Source organism: Carassius auratus, chromosome 8 (genome assembly GCF_003368295.1).
Source record: "Carassius auratus strain Wakin chromosome 8, ASM336829v1, whole genome shotgun sequence".
Taxonomy (NCBI): Eukaryota; Metazoa; Chordata; class Actinopteri; order Cypriniformes; family Cyprinidae; genus Carassius; species Carassius auratus.
Genome location: NC_039250.1, coordinates 7348536 through 7367930, shown reverse-complemented (window position 1 = coordinate 7367930; position 19395 = coordinate 7348536). Strand labels below are relative to the sequence as shown.

Below are 19395 nucleotides of genomic sequence, written 5' to 3'. Positions count from 1 at the left end.
TAATTTATTATTATTATATGAAAAAATATCATTCTAGATATTCATATAATATTAATATTTTATTATTATAATTAATTTTCTTTTTACTAACAATAATAAGTTATTACAAAAACCACTTGTCTTATGTCTGGTCACAGGGATGCTGGAGCCTAATTTATTATTACATTTTATTATTATTACCATTACTACTACTACTACTACTAGATAATAATGAACAAATAACATGTATTATTATTGCTAAATAATTAACATATAATATTTATTACTATCCTCATCTTCGTTACCTATATCCTCCACTAGGTCGCAGCAGCGTCACAACATGTTTCATAACTACGGTAATTTACTATTAGATAATCCACCATCCTGCATCAAACAACCAGAACATTCTCACACAGTTTCAGACCTTTATTGAATACAAATATATACATTTCTACATAAATATCCGCAGTTTATGCACAGTGTATTTACCAACTTTGACATGACAGGTTTGACTGAACTCTCAGGTATGAAAAAACGGCAAACGTCCAGCTATCGGAGAGACAGCATCATGACAAACTCTGAAAGAAAACAGATGCAACACTGTCAGTTAATAAACTCATTGACGTTATTTTATCAACTAGAGATTACTACGTGTAAGCGGTTTCGTGCAGAGAAAGCGTAAAGATTTTCCCTGAAATATCACTTGAGAAATTCGTGTGAAAATGGAGCTTGAAGCTTGTTTTAAAAGTTCACATATCTATCAAAGCTGCGTCACATACGTACAATATCAATTTAAGAGCTCAAAGATGAAGATGGCGGGAATTGTTACCTGAGTAAGGTAAGCAGACACGTTTGTTGTTGTGTTGTGTGATTAACAAGTCAAGATGAAGAAGCTCATTCCATTTTATAACTCAAAATTAAAAATCAAGCAAATAAAAAGCAAGGGGTGTCTGTTAGTACTCCACAGTTGAGGTGAATGTAGATACTCTGTGGGAGTTATAGTGATATATAATGTGTGTGTGTGTGTGTGTGTGTGTATAGTATAACAAGCAGTTATATGGTTGATTGTTGTTTTGTGGCACTAACTATGGTAAATATCTAAATAACGAACCCAGCAACTGTGGTTAACATAGTGCTTTTTGTGTATTTGAAAAGAAAAAGGGTTTATGGACAGCTCAAGGTAAAAAAAAAAAAAAAAAAAAGTATAGCAGTTACCCCTAGACCAAAGTTAACCTGGTTTTAAAGGTGAAGGCCAATTATAAAAATGACATTCTGAGGACGTGGATTTTTTTTTAATATGAAAAATGTATTCAGTCCACTTTTAGTATAAGATTGCTGGTCTCGGTGTGTTAAAATGGGGACACCCTCAGCTTTAAACCTCTTTTTAACCCTCCAGGCTATACAAATTACCCATATATCCTCAGAAAAGCAGGTCCCAAGAGCCATATTTACAAGTGAAAAGAGGGCTGCTGCTATTTCATATGCTGGCCACTAGAAAGCGCTCTAGAGTTGTGTTATTGTCTTAAGTGACGTTGTACACAAGGTAAATGCATATCGTTTCGCAATTGTCACTATACAAGTTCCAGCTTTTTGTTTGTTTACTGCTCAGTGAGTTGAGTTTGAACCTGTGCTATGATCTATTCAGCCCAACAGAGTAGTTCATTCAAAAGGGATGCTGCCTTGCTTACCATCAAAGTCCACGTTCCCATCTCCATTGAGGTCGATGTCTGTCAGAATTTCTTCCAGTTCTCCCTTCTTCAGTTTCTCCCCGAGCAGCGTCTTTGTGGACTCCTTCAGCTCCTCAAAGGTGATCCGTCCATCACCGTCAGAGTCAAACTACGATAGCAGAGAGGAATGCAGAGTTTTATGAAGAAGTAATATTATTTATGGGTTGGAACAAGATGCAAGGTAATGATGTTTTGATGTTTGTGGCGTTTTGTTCTCTATTTAATGTAGACTTTAAAGTGTGCTCCCTTTGAAGGGAACTTTAGAGTGCATACTCACCTGTTTGAAAGCACAGTGCAGCTCCCTTAGACCCACCATATGAGCGGTTTCAGCCAGCATCCTGGGCCCCATTAATTCACAGAAATCATCAAAGTCCACATGACCACCCCCTATAACCACAAACACACCACATAGAGAAGTTTGGGGTTGGTTAGATGTTTTTATGTTTGTCTCTTATGTTCATCAAGTCCGCATTTATTTGATCAAAATACAGTAAAAATTCTAAAATGCTGGTTTTCTGTGCAAGAAACATTTGTATTGTTATCAATGTTGAAAAGATTTGTGCTGTTTAATGCTTTTGTAGAAACACTGATACAGTTTTTTCAGTATTCTTTGATGAATAGAAAGTTCAAACGAACAGCATTTATTTGAAATTGAAAACTTTTGTAACAATTGAAATGTCTTCACTGTCACTTTTGATCTGTTAAATGCATCCTTGCTGAGTAAATGTATTAAAACTCCTAAAAAGATCTTACTGACCCCAAACCTTTAAACTGTAGTGTAGGTTAAAAGGTAGAGTATAAATAGAAACAAACAAACACACACACACTCACATTTCATTTTTATCTGCTGAATGATCTCAATCAGTTCCATCTCTGTTGGCATATATCCCATGGTTCTCATGCAGTCTGCGACATCTTTGTAGTGCAGATACCCGTCCTGGTCATAGTCAAACTCTTTAAATGCTTCATGCAGCTCTGAAAGGAAAAGTAGTCACATTGAATCACGATGCCAACTGTTCTTCAAATTGCAGTATATAGTATTTGGCTTAGGTATTACCCTGAATGGAGTGTGTTTTGTGTTTGTTTGTTTGTATGTGTATTTGTGTGAGTGTGTGTGTGTGTGTGTATATATAAGGGGATTTTGTCCCACAGTGGTAATCTTAGCTTTTTTAGATACAAAATTGTATTTATTAGTCTAGAATTTTAAATGTATTAATGTTATTGTGTTCTGTTGTTAATTAGAATGTACCACTCCTTTTTTTAATTTACATGTTTATTTAATGTTAATGAAATTATAAAATCACACAGATCAGTGTTTAGACTGACTTTAGACACATTTCGGTATCAGGGTAGCTAAAATTACAAATCAAAACAAAAATTGTACATTTTGATTGCATTAGGACATTTACATTATGCCAGTTATATAATCTATAGGGCCATGCAGCTTGAGCGGGTATAGGACTATCAGCACAGGCTGCCTCACTGCGCTGGTATTATTAATGCTGCTTACGCCATTCACCATTTCTGACAATGCCAATCCATTTTTAATCAAATTTTATTTGTGTCAGATGCTATTGAATCTCTGAAAAATGTCTGTCTAGACACTGTGCATTGGCTTGGATATTAAATATGCATGTTCTGTACATACCATCTAGTTCCTCTGGCAGTAAATCTCTGTCCTGGTGAAAGTAAATGGGAGGGAGAGCGAGAGAGAGAGAGAGAGGTAGAAGGACAAGATAGATGAGAGAGCAAAATGACAATGAGGAAAAAAATAATCATGACACAAAAACAGCTAAATATGGAAATTATTACAGCATGAGAGCTGAACGTCCTTAGAGACATCGCCCATTTTTAATCACTAATAACTGAGGTTTATGTTAGCACGCTTATCAAAGCTGCTCAGTGGCACAATGACGCATAGAGTGGGGTGGGGGGGGAGATTGTATAATTGGATTACACCATAACATGCCCTACCATGCCTCACGTCAACGCTCATACAAACAAAGAATGGTTTGAATGAAAAAGAGTGAAAAAAGATTCGGGGGAAAAAATTAACTCGTTTTGCAAACACAAAATGTGTATATGGTTAAGGGGCAATGTGTATTAAAGGACAAAGAGAAAGAACGTTTAAGAGAGAAATGGTTTACATTATTGCTGTATTTCGTAAATAATATCCTCGAATGCAGCTTTATCAAGATTCATGCGCACATGCATGCTTTAATATGTTAAAATCATACAAATACACATTTATCGCTATACAAATAAAATTGACTTGAATGTTTGACTTGATAACAAACAAATATGCAGTATCTGCTAGCATTTTCAGAAACAGCTGCATATGTACTAAGGCATAAACATACAAATGCATGCATGTGTAGTAACGCTTTTTTTGTTCATGTAACATTTTTTAAGCAAACCCAACCTGTAGCTTCACTGTATAGTGAAAAACAATGTCTTTGACATTTAAATAATTTATTGAAAATTTTGACCCAATAGCTTTGTGAAATTAAATTTCAAGCAATTCGAAATTTCAGTTTTAAGCAAGTTTTCTGATTGCACTTATGTCTTACAAATCCTATTTTTTTGTTCCCGTAGTGAAAAAAAAATATAGGTCCAAATTAACCTAGAATGAAAGTTACCTAAAATAAATCTGTCTGGTTCACATCTATCAATGTCGATGTTTTTATATTTGTTATTCTATTATAGTTTAGTATTTCAAAGTTCATAGTTGTTTGTTTATTATCTTTCCTGTCTACCTTTTAGCACATTAAGCAGATAGTGCTACCCCAAACTCATACTATTGGTTAAGCCAGTTTTTCTGTGTTAGATTGGTCTGGATTTTTTATCTTAATGTTTTGATAGCACCATAAATAACCTTTAAATTGCAAAAGTTCTACATATAAAATATTTTAGCATCAAAACAAATGACACACATCAACTTAATTTCTCCTAACGACACTGTTCCTGTGCTTGGCCAACTAGATAACCATGTAACTGTGATGTTAATCCAATGTGGCATGGGTATATGTATATTAAAACTTTCACTAATTGATTTGTAAAGCTGGTGCCCAAAGGCACTGCTGTCTTTCAAATGTTTCATTCGCTACATTCACTGGACTTTTGACCTCCAAATTCCCCCAAAACATATATTTATTATTAAAAATAATGCATTACTCATAGACTTCTCCGGCAGAGGTAACGGTTATGCAACTTGGTGAGTTGTTTCAGGCTATTTATCCTCGGATATATGCTGATTGGGTCCCTTGTCTATCTGTTTTTTATTTCATTCATCCCTCCAATACTGCTGAGCAGAAGCCATGGAGCTTTAGGCTGTGCATACATTGGTTATTCTCCATTCTGTGTTGGAGCACCTTTGTCTTGTTTGTCTGTTAGACTCTATCCATTATCTCTCTCTTACTGTTCTACAGCCTTCCGGTCGTCTGGCTTTCACTGACTCTCTTTGATCTCCAGACATTCTCTTGAAAATATAATCAAGCACCTCTGAGTTTAAATGACTATGATTTAGTAAATTGTGACAGATTTATTGCATCAGTAAAAAAAAAAAAAGAAAGAAAAAAAAAAGGAGAGGCGAGATGCTAGCTTAGGTCTGAGCTTCAGTGCACCAAAATAATTTGACTTGGCACTTGCTACTGACCTGATTGAGGAGGAAGGTATAGTGTTGACAGGCAGCAATATTTTCTCAGCAGACGTGTCATAGATTATGAACCTGACTGTTGTGCCATGCTAGATATATTGGTTTAAGTAATGAAAAATAAGTCAAACAAGCCTAGCATTAGATGGCTATAAAAAAGTCCATATGTCTACAAACATCTTAATACATCTTGATTAATATGGTGCAGTGATTTTTATCAAATTATAATACCATGATGCCGAATCAGTGTTGTTGCAAACTAAAATGATTAAAAATAGTTTTCGATAACTGAAATTAAGCTGAAATAAAATAAAATAATAGAAATTATATTTCAATATATTATAATTTAATATATGATAAATATTAGATAATAACTGAAACAAATGAAAATTAGAGATGCTGGATTGGCAAGTTTTTAAAATTAGGAACATTAAAAAATTAGTAAACAAATGAAAGCTAAATAGAAAAATAAAAAAATAATAGTGACAAAAACAAAGTTACTAAAATTTGAACTTAAATGAAAATTAATAATTTTTTAAAATCTGATTTCAACTATAAAATATATTATAATACTATATTGTAAGGATCATTGGCATATTTAAATGTTGCTCTAAGGTATGTTATTACCGTATTAGTATGTTTATGTTTTATTCATTTTGTAATCACCTGTCTAACAAAGTTGTAATCATTTAAATGTAGATCACTCGACAAGACCAGCAAGAATCCATCTAGAGATCTGCAAAGTTTACCTGTCCAAAGAGAGCATTGAGGTACTGTGTATAAGCCGCAGCAATAGCAGAATTCTGGCTGAATGATCTACTGCCGCTGGGTCCTTGGCTGCCAGATGAGCCCCTGTGATTGGAGGTCTTCGAGTCTTTGGATGAGTTACGCAGAGCAGAGCGTGGAGGATGAGAGTCTGATGTGGATGGAGGATGAGAGGAGCTGCTAAAGGTAGAGAAGAACTGTAATGAACACACCGCACATCACTGCAACCAATGCAAGTATTGATTTAAAGGCACCCCTACCTTTCTTTTGAAGATGCTTTACTCCTCTGAGACATGCTAATAGATAACGATAAGAAAAAAAAGGAACATTTTAGATGTTACTCATGTTGTTATTTCTCATCTTGAATGCCTGTTTGTCCACATTGACATTGTAGATGCACAATTCTTCATGTAACATTCATGCCACCATGCCCAGTCAATTGAGGTTGACATGTATAAAACATAAGAGTAGCTTTCCAGCCAAATAAATGCAACCTGTTTTACCCTAGTTTTCAGTGGTTGGGCAGAGGCCTGATTCCAGTTGAGAAAATGCCTGGTGGGTTACTTCCTAGCATTATAATAGTCAGAAATGTCAGGGGCTGGAATTACAATTACCATTCCAAATGGCAACAGTCTGATGCTATTGTTTTCCCTTTGTGGATAGACTTCTTTTTGAAGAGAAGGACACACGACATAATCAAACGCACATTAGCGTCAGATCCAAGAGGACGGACTGTTCCTTCGAGCACTGAATTAGATTACAATGGAGGTGCACAGACAGCCTATAAATTAAAATCAACCATTTAATATGCCCAAGCAAAGCAGCGAACCTCTGTCTGTCCTCTGCCCATCTAACAAGTCATTAGAACCCAAATTGTCAATGTCTCCTATAAGCAATAAGCATGAATTCAAAATGAGCAAATCGTTCACGCAAAAACATTTATTGCTATATTCATTGGTTTGAAAAAAAAAAAAAGCTCAAACAGAAAAGAAAATACCAAATGAAATCTCTTTTTATGTCTTAATAGTTTCTCTTAGACTACAACAATATTAAATTAAAAGGAAAGTGCAAACTTTGCTTGATGATATTAAATCAGTCCAAAGCCAAATTATGCTCAACAGTGTTATCCTCAAAAGTGCAACAATCACAGACCAGAAGTAAAAATCTATTCTTCCAATACATTTTCTCCATAGGGAATATGAATTCTTTAATTCCCGCCTATTCACATGAAGCACTGTGAATGACAAGTCTGTCTTCCTACACTCTCAAACAACATATATTTGTGTATATGCAAATTTTTATATATGTATATTAAACATCAAAATATGTTGTTTCTATACAAATAATCATATTCAGGGGTGCAGCCATTGCATTGTTTGTCTTGTTGCTTCAGTAATAGTTTTTCACAACATGGACTATTTTTTCTTAGCAGTAGCTTTAAAATAAATATAGACTACAGATAAAATGTACACTAATTTGATTTAAATCAATATCTCATGTCCACATATTTATTTAAGAGATAACTGAGTAGTTTTTTTATTTTTGGAAACGAACCCTCTGCATTGATTCTAATCATATTTGTGATGTATATAAAAGGGTGTCTTTGATAAATCATTATGTTGGCTCAATAAAAAAATCTGAAAAAATCAAATAAAATTAAATAAGTTAAATAAAAGCTTGCTTTAGAAAATGTCTAATTACCTGTGAGCCTTTACACAGTCACAGCAAATTGATTATTCATATTTCAGATGAGATGAAATGTGCTAAAAGACAGTACGTGGGCTCTGTCTGCTCTAGGTAATTTGGTGAATTTATTTCAGCACACTAGTGACTGAAACCTGCTTCGCTAATCTACTAGAGTTATTAAACTAAGTGACCAATTGCTGTCAATCAGCACATTGACACAAGCAATTTCAGCTCCTAATTCCTCTAATTGGAATAATTTAACAGAGGAGTGTGGGGATAATTATGAAAAAACTGATTGAATCGTCTTAAGAGAGCCAAAGCTGTGCTGGGGCAAAGAAGACGAGGTGCTCTATTTTCTCCCTAATTACGATAAGATACTGAACCTTTTTGATGCAAGTTGTGATACACACAGTAATTACTTCTAAAATTACACATGGGATGATTGGTTTGCTGGAATGCTGGAAACAGTGACATTCCTCCACCTTTCTCCGCTAAAGTTCATTAAGTAAAGTTTTATATGGCAGCCACCTTTCAGAGCTGGCCTTGCAAAAACGACTGCGTCTGACAGATGCAGATTAGACTGAATGTGGACCTTCAGAGATAGACATCTTTAGCACCCTGAAAGACTCAATCACATTGTGATATGTGTCCAAGCCAAGGGCTTCAGATACAGGCTTTCAAATGGCTTTGTCTTACTGTTTGACAAGGGAATTGACAATAGTCAAAATGGACAATTGTTTTTTATGGAGTATTGCAGAATTTATTATAAATTATTTATCAGTATGCATCATTATTTTTAAATGAATGTTCTCTTGTAATCTTTAATCAAAATAACTTCCTCTCCCAATTTGAAATGACTTCTCGCCTCTTCTCTGATGACGTCTGTTCCAGGAATGAGGGCGGAACAACTTGTCACTCACATGAGATTGCAGCAATTAGAAAACAACAACGATCTAATCAGTTCCCGATGGACAAAATTAAATCCTGCTCAACCCGCTTTCTTTTCTTTCCCACTCTTTTTCTCATTCGAGAAGCCATGTCACTGGATCACACATAACAATAAGGAAAACAAGACTACTGCTACTTCCATTTCATGGTGACATATTACTTGTTTTATTTTTTAGAGTCTAGGATGGAAACATGCTTGCATAGCTATGTCAGAAGTTGAAACACATGTTAAATGTTATAGGGCTAACTGAAATTATTTGTGTGGTCAGGTTTTGTTTACATTATGGGGACCAAATGTCCCGCAAGGATTGTACAACCTTAAGGAAATGGCTTAATAAACATACTAAATGTCATCATGAATATACAGTATAAAAATGCAAGTTTTAGGGTTAAAGCATGTGAAATTAGCTCAGTGTAAAAACATTCAAAGTAAATTTAAAGACCCTGAAAAAACTACTGTTTAAAAGTCTGGGGTCATGTTTTAAAAAGAAGTATCTTATGCTCACCAAGGCTTATTTATTTGTAAAAGCAGTAATATTGTGAAATATTACTACAATTTAAAATCTATTTTAGTATATTTAAAGATGTGATTTATTCCTGTGATCTGAATTTTCAGCATCATTACTCCAGTTTTCAGTACCAATGATTCTAATATGCTGATTTAGTGCTTTAGAATTTTTTCTTAGTATTGTCCTGCTTGATATTTTTTGGTAATTTTTTTTTCAGAATTCTTCGATTAATACAAAGGTAAAAAATAAAACCGCATTTATCTGAAATAAAAATTATTGTAAAAGTCTTTGCTGTCCCTTTTGATCAATTTAACATGTCCTTACTGAAAAGGACAATTTTCACATTTCTTTTGAATAGCATATGTTTATGTGCTACAGTATAAAGCAGTTATTTAAAGCCCCTTGTTCGCTACAGTATTTCTGCATTGTTTTGGGATCTTCTCGTGAGATCCATCAGGAGGCCTTTTGCACTAGATCAATCACAGATTGCAAGAACTTTCCTGGGTTACATCTGAAAACAAGCCACAGAACAATACCCATGGAACGCTCAGACTGGCTCGATCGATCCCCATTACCGATTTTGTGTCATGGTGCCGAAATGAGGCTGGCCCCCTCCTTTGCCATTACGTCCACGCAGCGATGGGATTTATCTTGCTCGGCCTGACAATCCACTATCAGCTGCTGTTTACATCTAGACAAACTTTACATCAGACTGACTGCCTTCAAAGGCTCATCACTCCTCTGTGGCTGTCATTCGTGTCATCAACATAACTGTAATTATTTCCCACGTATGTTTCAGTAATTACAGTCTGGCTGCATCCCTTCCTGTCAGTTTCTGAACTAATACAGCAAAGCTTTTGAAAAAGATTGCCGCTATGGCTGTCACAATGTGCCTGATATGTTACCGTTGAACAGGCTTTGTTGTTAGTGAGGTTTGAAGTAAATTAGGCTCGTTTGCAACCACGAAAGAGCTTCAAGTGAGTTGAAAGAGTTTATGCAAGATGCCTTTTAATCATACTACATTGTTTTTTTAGCTTACCTTCAGAATGAGGAGAGAAAAACGTCCAATCCAGAACCACTCGAGTCGATCTTTTTAAAATCAGTTCCTACTCCTCTGAGAGAATGTGTGGATTGACTGTAGAAAGTGTCCCTTCACCCTCCTTTGATAATCTGTGTAGATGATAATCTGTCTAAATATGTTTGGATTAGCATGTGAGATAAGCGTGTTGATGATGTGTTTGGTTTAAGATGTGCGTGTGTTCCTATGAATGTGACTGTCTGGAACAGACACATTGTTCTGTATTTTTCCATGACTGCACAATGTAAAACATTTCTATCTACTTCAATTTAAAAACTTAAATTCAGTTGCAGCGTTAAATTCTTAAGTAATCAAACTAGCTGTATCATTTCAACTTTCAGTATATTAGGCTAAATCTGAAATTGGTTAAATAAACTTGAGAAGTTAAAGTCATGAAAAAAAAACTTATGTTACTTAACTTAGATCTGTTGTTTTTTTTTTCATGCAAGGAACAGATATTAGTATGGTTATAAAACTACTGGGGCTAGTTGTCACACAAGGTTTGTACGTCAAAAGTCTAAAGGCAAAGAAGTGTTTCCTTTAGCCAGTGTTATTTTAGTATTATTTATATACTATTAGAATATGTATTAATATTTTAAATGAGCTTTTATTTATATTTGCAGGTTTCAATTTATTTTAAGTTTTAGTCATTTTATTATGTACTTTTGACCTTTTTTTTTTTTTATTTGGTACTTGCAGTACTTTTTTCTCCCCATGAAACATTTCAAATTTTTATTTTTCATATTTGTCTGATTCTGTTTCATTTCTGCTTCATTTCAGTTAATGATTCAGTTAATGATTTTAGTTAAAAATAACAGTACCATCTCTAGTTTTTTGTAAGGTTATTTTAGTTTGGGGCACTTGTCACAAGATAACATTTTATACAATTTGTAAACAATTATAAGAATAGTGTTTATGACAAAATTACTTTATACATTTTTGTTATTTTTTTCCGAATTAGTTTTTCATTATTTTGCTGTTTAAAAGCCTATAGGCTCCATTGTGGAAGTTTACCACACATATTGTGACAACCTTTATTGGGGCATGTTGTCACAAATGTCAATAAACTGTTTTCTTTTTCGTGCTTACAGTGGATATAATCAATATCCTTTTTGTAGCCAAGACTTTAATGTATGCTTCTATACAGAAACTGATCTTGAGTAAAAGTGTGATGACTAGCCATGCTCACCCCTTTGCACTGTGTCTGTGTACTGTGTCTGTGTACTGATCCAGCATTCGACCCAGTGAGCCAGAGGTCAGGGAAGTTTGATTGATTCCAACTTTGTTCATGAAGTGTGAATGAACACTGAACACGGCAGTGACAGCTGATTGCAAGGTTCATGAATATAATTACAGCTCCAAATTGTGACATAAATAAGCTTGAACTATTGCAGATAATAAGGTCCTAATGAACGGCTGTCATGAAGACAAAGATTTGGATCATGTATTTAGAAACAGTTCGGCTACATTATTGCATGGACTTTTAATTAAGGCAAATAACTTAACCCTAGGGCAGAGTCTCATCTTGTTACCAGACTATGTCTCGAAGATAATCATTAAACATTTTAATTAAGATATAAAATGAATAGTAATACTGGCGGGGTAAATTCAAAGTCCATAATAAACCTATATAATGAGAAGTCGCGTAATTAAATCTCAAATTCATGCTTGCAACAAAACAGGAACACAAAAACCTCTTCTGCGTGTTTCTTTAGCTCCAAGGCTAACAAAAGGCTAGGAAAATGTTTGCGTGATGGCATGCAGAGGAATGTACTGTACCCTACTGTAAATTATGCATAATTCCCATCTAATTATGCCAGATGGTTTTTAATGTATTCAAGACTCTTCGAAAGGTCACGGGTTCACATTATTTCAATATTATACATGCTTACACAATGCCAACCATTTTCAAACAGCTTATTTACTTCTGTTTACTCAGTATATCATGAGTTATAATTATCATACGGAAGCAATTCATTGTGTCTTAGCAAATTAGCTTTATCAGACGAGAACTGAAAGTGTGTATAAATGCTGTCCATCAACGTTCATGCCTGAGACAAGAGAGCAAGAGTCATTATTGATGCTTTCTTGTCTGCTGTCCTCATGACATTTGTCAAGAGAAAGAGAGACACCCTTTTTTTTCTTAGTTTTTTTTTTTTTTGCTGGGGTGGTTAATGTTGAGGTGAGCCGTCATAGTCTATTACACTCCTTTATGCTTACTGTGCTTCAAAAAGGCTTGATTTTGCGTTGCACATTTTCCTCACAACTTCTTTTTCCTTTTTTTCCTCAGAAGCAACCAAAAGGCAAGTAAAGCAATAATTTTATTCCAGTGTGAGTTCCCAATAGACATGGGCCATTTAAAACTGAGCAACAAAACCGGAGTCAGCGAATTAAACTTCTGCTGCCATTGCTGAAACATAAACTCCATATTCAGTAAAATGGACAGTTAAGTGAAAATTCTCAGAACGTTGGTGTTATGAAGTTCTTAGAATATGCAGCATGTGGATTTATTCTTTAGACATACTGTGTGTGCAAGAAATAGCAAAGTTGACATGGTTCAGTATTGTGATAATGTTTATATTTCAGTGTTCAGTGGGTAGCGGTGTTCATCCATGCAGGGTGAGGGTAACGCCAGGTGTGTTTTTCAACAGGGACTGTTATGGATTAGGGTTTAGGTGTGATGGTGCGGAATGCTAGAGGTGACTAATGATTCTGCATGAGCACATAATGGCAGCATTCTGCTTCATTAAACATGGCTTTAAAATCACTAGACACATCAAAAAATAAGATGTCTCATGCTGGTATGTGTGTCGACTTGATCTCACACAGAGAGGCATGCATGAATAGATCCAACAATCGCACACACAAAAACAGCATTGTCATACACTTATATTATTTTTCTAAATAAGTATTTAGATGAATTAAATAAGTAAGTATGTGATGGTGTAGAATAGAGTAATGACTCCTGACAATTCAACTTTGCCATCACGGCAATAAATTACATTGTCAAATCTATTAAAATAGAAAATAGTCTTTTTAAATTGTAATAATATTTCACTTTATTACTGATTTTACTGTTTTGATATTTAACAAAGCACATGCAAAACGCTTGAACCGGAAGCAGCGAGACCAGGTTAACACAGTACGCCAGTCTGTTGTACATAACCCCTATTCCACTCTCTGGTATTTCTTGCAAACATTCCCACATTTCCATCCAGCTGTTGTTATTGTGCAACAATATTTTTTTCCTTAGCATTGATTTATGTCTCTATTTATGTTATTATTTTTAATCCCTCTTTCCTTCCCTCCTCGTGTCTTTTTCTCTTAATATTTGCATTTTTATCTTTCCTTTATACCACAGTCACCTTCAAATCCGGTCTATCATCTTGCCCTTGAGGTAATATCTGGCACACTCAATTTTTCTATTTATTCTCTGCAGTATGTTGAACAGAGCCAACCTCTACACTGTATGTCTGCATCTACATATATGCATTTTTCTCTCTGGTGTATATATGTTTATATACTGTATATTAGAAAGAGTGGGAGAATTTGCCATCAATCACATGTCAGTCAATTTCTCCAGCGAAACTAACCTATTATCAGTCATGTCAACAGCATGATAAGCAAGGCCCCATTAGGAGTAACAGGAGCAGAACGAAAGAATAATCAGTAAAAACAAGAAAAGGACGAAAGGTGGAAAAAAGGATGATGTATAAGAGAGAGAAAATGCAGCAAGGGGGAAAAAGGGAGGATGAAGAGGAGGGAGAAATTGGGTCATTTGGAAACGTGAAGTGGCTGTGTTGGCACCAAGCTGTGAGTGCTGTGCTTGGTTAGTCCCCAGCTCAGGATTATCCCTGGAGAGGAACTAATTTAAACCCCTGAGAGAAGAGTTCACAGACAGGAAGTGTATGCACTGTGATAAATACTGCATAACTGCACACTGCTACGTGAGACTTACGTAACTTCAAAGCCGTGAAAGAAACTTGCCACTCTGTAGTTTATTTTCCTCGACCCTGAAAAGTCCCGCAGTGAGAGCAAAATGTCTTCCTAATTCTGGATGAATTAATCTGTTGAATAATAAATGATTTAAAAAATAATTTCTATTAAAATAATGATAGGTTTGTTGTGTGTAAACACAGACTTGCAACATCTTCAAGAATGAATCATTTGCAGTCTGTCTGAAGAAATGAACTCTCTTTTAGGCTTGTTTTCTTACCCTTCATGTGAAAAAGTCACGGTGGTCAACTGAATATGTATAATTGTTTAAAGGGATACTCCTCCCCAAAATGAAAATTTTGTCATTAATCACTTACACACATGTCATTCCAAACCTGTAAAAGCTGCTTCGTTCGTCTTCGTAAACACAATTTAAGATATTTTGGATGAAAACTGGGAGGCTTGTGACTGTCCCATGGACTGCCAAGTAAGTTACACTGTCAAAGTCCAGATAAGTATGACAACTATTCTGTTGTCAGAATAGTCCATCTGCCATCAGTGGTTCAACCGTAACATTATGAAGCAACGAGAATACTGTTTGTAAGCAAAGAAAACAAAAATAATGACTTTATTCAATAATTCCATTGTCAACAGTGTCCTCTGCGTCTCTCCACATCACTCAAACTGCTACACTCATCTGTGTCAGTCATGCCACAAGGATGCACTGTATTCTGTCAAAACAAAGCATAATACACATAGAAACAGCGCATCCTTGTGGCACGGCTGACACAGAATAGCTTAGGCTGTTTGAGTGATGTGGAGAGAAACTATCACAATTAATAATCGCGATTAATCGTTTTACATCACTACATTTTTTTAATGCAAATATTCCATGAATAGTCTCTCATTTCTTAAAAGTTCATAAATCTACATGCAAAATATATACAATGAAAAAAATGTCATGTAGGTTACATCAAATATTACAATTTACCTCACAGCCACAAAGTTCAAGCTCTGTATTAACTGAATCATGCCTTCTGTCATAACCCTTCTTTGAAGTTTTTCAAGATGTATGTGATGCATCATCAACAAACCACTTATGCTTCCATTTGGAAGACTGTTGATGAGTTCTGACTGTTGTTGCATCCCACACAGTGCTTTCAGCTTTTTAGAGAGTGGCGATGGTGTTTTGTGAGGTAGTTGGGTGACTGGAATCTAGCTCATCTCCCCCACAGCTAAATAGAAAAGTCATATGTCCGTTGACATGAGGAGAGAGAGAGAGAATTTGGCACAGCAGTTGCTTACTGACTGTCAGGACTACAGATGAGACTGGCAGAGGGCTAATAGGACCTGCCTGTCTATTATAAAAGAGGAAAAGAGCAAAACGGAGAGAGCAAACTTTCAAAGAGTTGGACAGTGACTGTGATGTGTTATCAGTTTGTGAAAGTGAATGATGACAGAGGTGGATTCCTCTGAGATGGAAAAACGGAAAACTAACAGGACAGTTGAGGTGTGAACTAAGCATAATACCATTTACACAGTACTCTCTGTTGTTAGAAAATAGTAAAGATTAAAGTTGGCATTAGATGAAAATTGACTCTAACTAGGCCTGTTTTATACAATAGACCTTATTACAATTTATTTGTTTATATATTTATTTTTCTTTGCTTTTTAGTTGCTGTTGTTGTTAATTTGACCTTATAGTGTTTAATCGTAATTCTTTGTAGGGACGCAGGCTAATTTTACTTGATTTTGACATATACTACTTGAATAATCAACACATTGTCTATAAAATAGGATAATTTGGATATGCCAATCCATTTATTGTGCAGTGGCAAGTTATAAAGTCACTATTATGTGACTCGCAATTGAAAAAAAAAATGATTAGAAATAAAGTCCGAATTGAGAGAATTTGACGTTATAACTCACAATTGTTTATTTCTTACAATTCTTGCGAAAATATCAGAATTGCATGATATAAACTCAGAATTGCGCCATACAATTTTTTTCTTACATTTGCAAAAAAAAAGTCAGAATTGCAAGATTTAACTGACTTTATTTCATGCATTTGCAAGTTTGTATCCCACTATTCTGACTTTATAACCTGCAGTTTGTAACTAATCAGCACCCTTTTTTAAATGCGATCAAAAATACTTATCCACCCTCTAGTGTCAGGAATCAAAACTACAACTCAAAATGGCTCCAGCGTGACATATTGAAGACTTTTCCAATCATTTTGGTGCAAATATGCGCATTTATCTGCTTCCATTTTTAAGTGCAATGTCCACTTTCAAAATCCAGTAAACAACTGATCCATAAAACCAAGACGTCGCCCACATCTTTCATTTACGATTATCTGTTGCTACTTCAGTTTCATTGCAGAATTAACTTTATAAACATTTTAAAAAAAAGTCTCAAATTCAGCTAATTATAGCAAAGCCTTGTCCATATATATAAATTTATGCACTAAACTCAGACATAATTTCTTTTTACCATGAAAAATATCTATACATATTATTTTATTATATAGTATAGTATTGTAGTATTGATCAGTTGAGTAATTATTACTCAGCATCATTATTAATTGATGGTCTGTGGTGAATATGTTGGTAAGTGTGGATTTTGTACCACAAAACATTGTTCCCAGCAATGGGGAATACTTGCTCACTGACCCAGTCAATGTCTTCTGCTGTAACGCACAACATGAGTCTAAAAACGCTTACTCTCTGAGGAGGTCCTTTTAAGTAATGTGTGAAGTATTAATACAATCTGGACATATTCCACCATGTTTCCATTGTCATGTGACCTACCAGCGTTAGTTCCATTCACAAATCCTCTCAGGTGGCCTCATGGGATAGTAAAGTACCCATTAGATGTGTACTTCCAAATCTCACCTGAAAATAGTAGGTCACCTGGGTACTTTTCGTCTAAATACTGTGAATTTAGACATTCATACTACTCTTTTTGTGCTTACTACATAGTAGGGAAGTGATTTTTAAAAGAGCCACTGGGATGCAACTAGTTATTAAGGCTCTTCTGGGATGTAAAATAGTTTGGAAATCGAGCATGAACACACTATTAGTAATGTCACTCCAGAATCCTAGAACGGAATAGATTCATCATTAAATCAAAGATTCAATTAATTTTTAGGGTTGACTCCCACCCGGGTTTTCCGAGAAGAGAACAGGCAAGCCTGCACGTTTGAGGACAGAGACATATGTGCAAGGGCAAGAACATCCATCTATTTCCAGTGTATTTGGAGAACCGAGAGATAAATATATCTGTGCGAGAACCCTTTTCAGTTTGTGTATGTAAATCAAGGTGAATTATTTCGGTGTCCCATGCTAATGTAGGGAATAGGTCGGCCATAGCATTTGTAATGGAGGATGACAGGTTATTTGTATTGGTGTATCAGCCACTGATTATTACTTTTCTATGTGGTAAGAGAGAGCCATTGAACCATCACTGTGTTTGTGCTCATATGGCTCTGTCTAGCATGCTCCTTTACCTTCTGTTCTTAACATATTTGGCAAATATGGATGACTATGTAACAGAATATAATTCACAAACAGATACATATATTTTAAATGATCCATCCTTCAGGTCCATCCTTCAATGTGTGTTTTTATGTCAGGCAATAAAAATTGGTTTTCATACATAATTCATTATTAACACACTCTATTATTTTGTAGTTATGTATGTGCATTTATCAGTGCAGTGTGGGATATTTGTCATGAGTCATACTTCAGCATTTTTGTTTTATGCTAGGGATTTTAGGAACACGTTTGAATGCTCTAAAATCCATGCTGGTTCCAGCATCATGAAATGTAGCCCATTGCACAGTTATACTGAGATTGTGATGATTGACCTTTGTGTGACAAGGTGACCTTCAGCTCACCACCTTCAGCTCAAAAGCAGCACTGAATGTTTAACTAATTGTTAATTATTTTTGCAGACACATTACTGATTTGGTTTTAGCAGTGCACAAATTAGCACCTATGACAAAAAGTGAAAACCGTAGGTTTTAGGCTTATCATATCTCCCAGTTCATCAGCATTTGTAGAATACCCTTTTCTTTTTTTTTTCTCGCCTTGCATCACATAGCGTCTCTCTCTTCCTCCTCTGTGAATTCATAATGAGAGGCATACAAACTTGACCAAGTTTGTTTTGCACCTCAGCAAGATTCCTGCTAAACTGAGCCAAGATATGCCACATCTGGGGCTTAAATAAGACTGAAATTCACACTCTCTATCTCTACTTAAGATACATGCAAGTCTGTTAAAACACCCTCTGCAATAAACTTAAATGGCTTTTATGTTACACATTAAATAAAGGATCTTTATTGGCATCGATGATTCCATGAAGAAACTTTAACATCTATGGAACCTTTTCATTGCACAAAAGATTCTTTAGAGTAATAAAAGGTAATTTAGATTATTTAAATGTTCTTTATAATGGTTCTTTTTAAAAACTGTAGACTGAAAGTTTTTTGGGGAACCCGAAATGGTTCTTTTATCTTTGGAACTGTTATTGTTAAAAGTGTAAAAATCAGAATGCTTTATGATTAAATGAAGCAATAAAGTAAAATAATCTGCCAGTAAGACACTTCTTTCTGTATGGAGATTGGGCCTATGTTGTGACAACAGGAACATTTTAAAACTGAGAATGACTTTAATGACACATTTTCCTGATAGAACTCCTAAGGAAGCAGAACAGTAAAATATGAGTAAATCTCTAGCATATCTCAGCACCAACTGGTCACGTACAAGCTCCCATGATGCATTTTTTTCTCCATTGTTTCTATAGCCAGTATAGCTTTGATGGTGGAGGTTTTTTGTGCCGTTTTCTGTTAGAATAGATACTTTTTTTCCCTGACTAAACTGACTTTTTCCTCTTTCTTTAACAGCACAATGTGTTTTTTTCTTTTCTTTGTGGATGTATGTTACAAAGAGAAGCACAATTAGATATAGTTGCAAACCAGGTTATTTATTAATATTGTAATTAATATGAAATATAGGAAATATTAACAGTATTTTTTGGATCTTTTTCAAAACTGTGTGTGTGTGTGTGTGTGTGTGTGTGAATTTTATCATGTAAGTTAAAATTTATAATATG

At 35.0% G+C, this 19395-nt stretch overlaps 1 protein-coding gene across 4 annotated transcripts; it reads right to left on the bottom strand.

Moving 5' to 3' along the window:
• Positions 1-390: 390 nt before the first annotated feature.
• LOC113107149 (calcium-binding protein 2-like) lies at positions 391-10443 on the bottom strand. 4 transcript variants are annotated; one of them, XM_026269438.1, is made up of 8 exons: positions 10306-10443; positions 6384-6419; positions 6108-6300; positions 3355-3385; positions 2538-2681; positions 1984-2093; positions 1668-1815; positions 391-557 (listed from the first exon to the last, which is right to left on the bottom strand). In XM_026269438.1, the coding sequence occupies exons 2-8, from the start codon at positions 6416-6418 to the stop codon at positions 529-531; spliced, it is 690 nt and encodes a 229-aa protein (XP_026125223.1). In that variant the 5' UTR covers position 6419; positions 10306-10443; the 3' UTR covers positions 391-528. The 4 variants fall into 4 exon arrangements, with proteins under 4 accessions (XP_026125223.1, XP_026125221.1, XP_026125222.1 ...); XM_026269436.1 differs by having other exon boundaries at positions 6108-6303; positions 10306-10442; XM_026269437.1 differs by lacking the exon at positions 10306-10443 and adding an exon at positions 7825-7938 and having other exon boundaries at positions 6108-6303.
• Positions 10444-19395: the final 8952 nt, after the last annotated feature.

Excerpts from the sequence above, each read along its gene's own strand:
- LOC113107149 (XM_026269436.1), bottom strand. The coding sequence starts at position 6,418 with ATGTCTCAGAGGAGTAAAGCATCTTCAAAAGAAAG. Across the intron at positions 6,304-6,383 it reads AAAGCATCTTCAAAAGAAAG|CAGCTCCTCTCATCCTCCAT; the intron begins GTAGGGGTGCCT and ends CTCTACCTTTAG. Across the intron at positions 558-1,667 it reads TGGGAACGTGGACTTTGATG|AGTTTGTCATGATGCTGTCT; the intron begins GTAAGCAAGGCA and ends GTTTTCTTTCAG.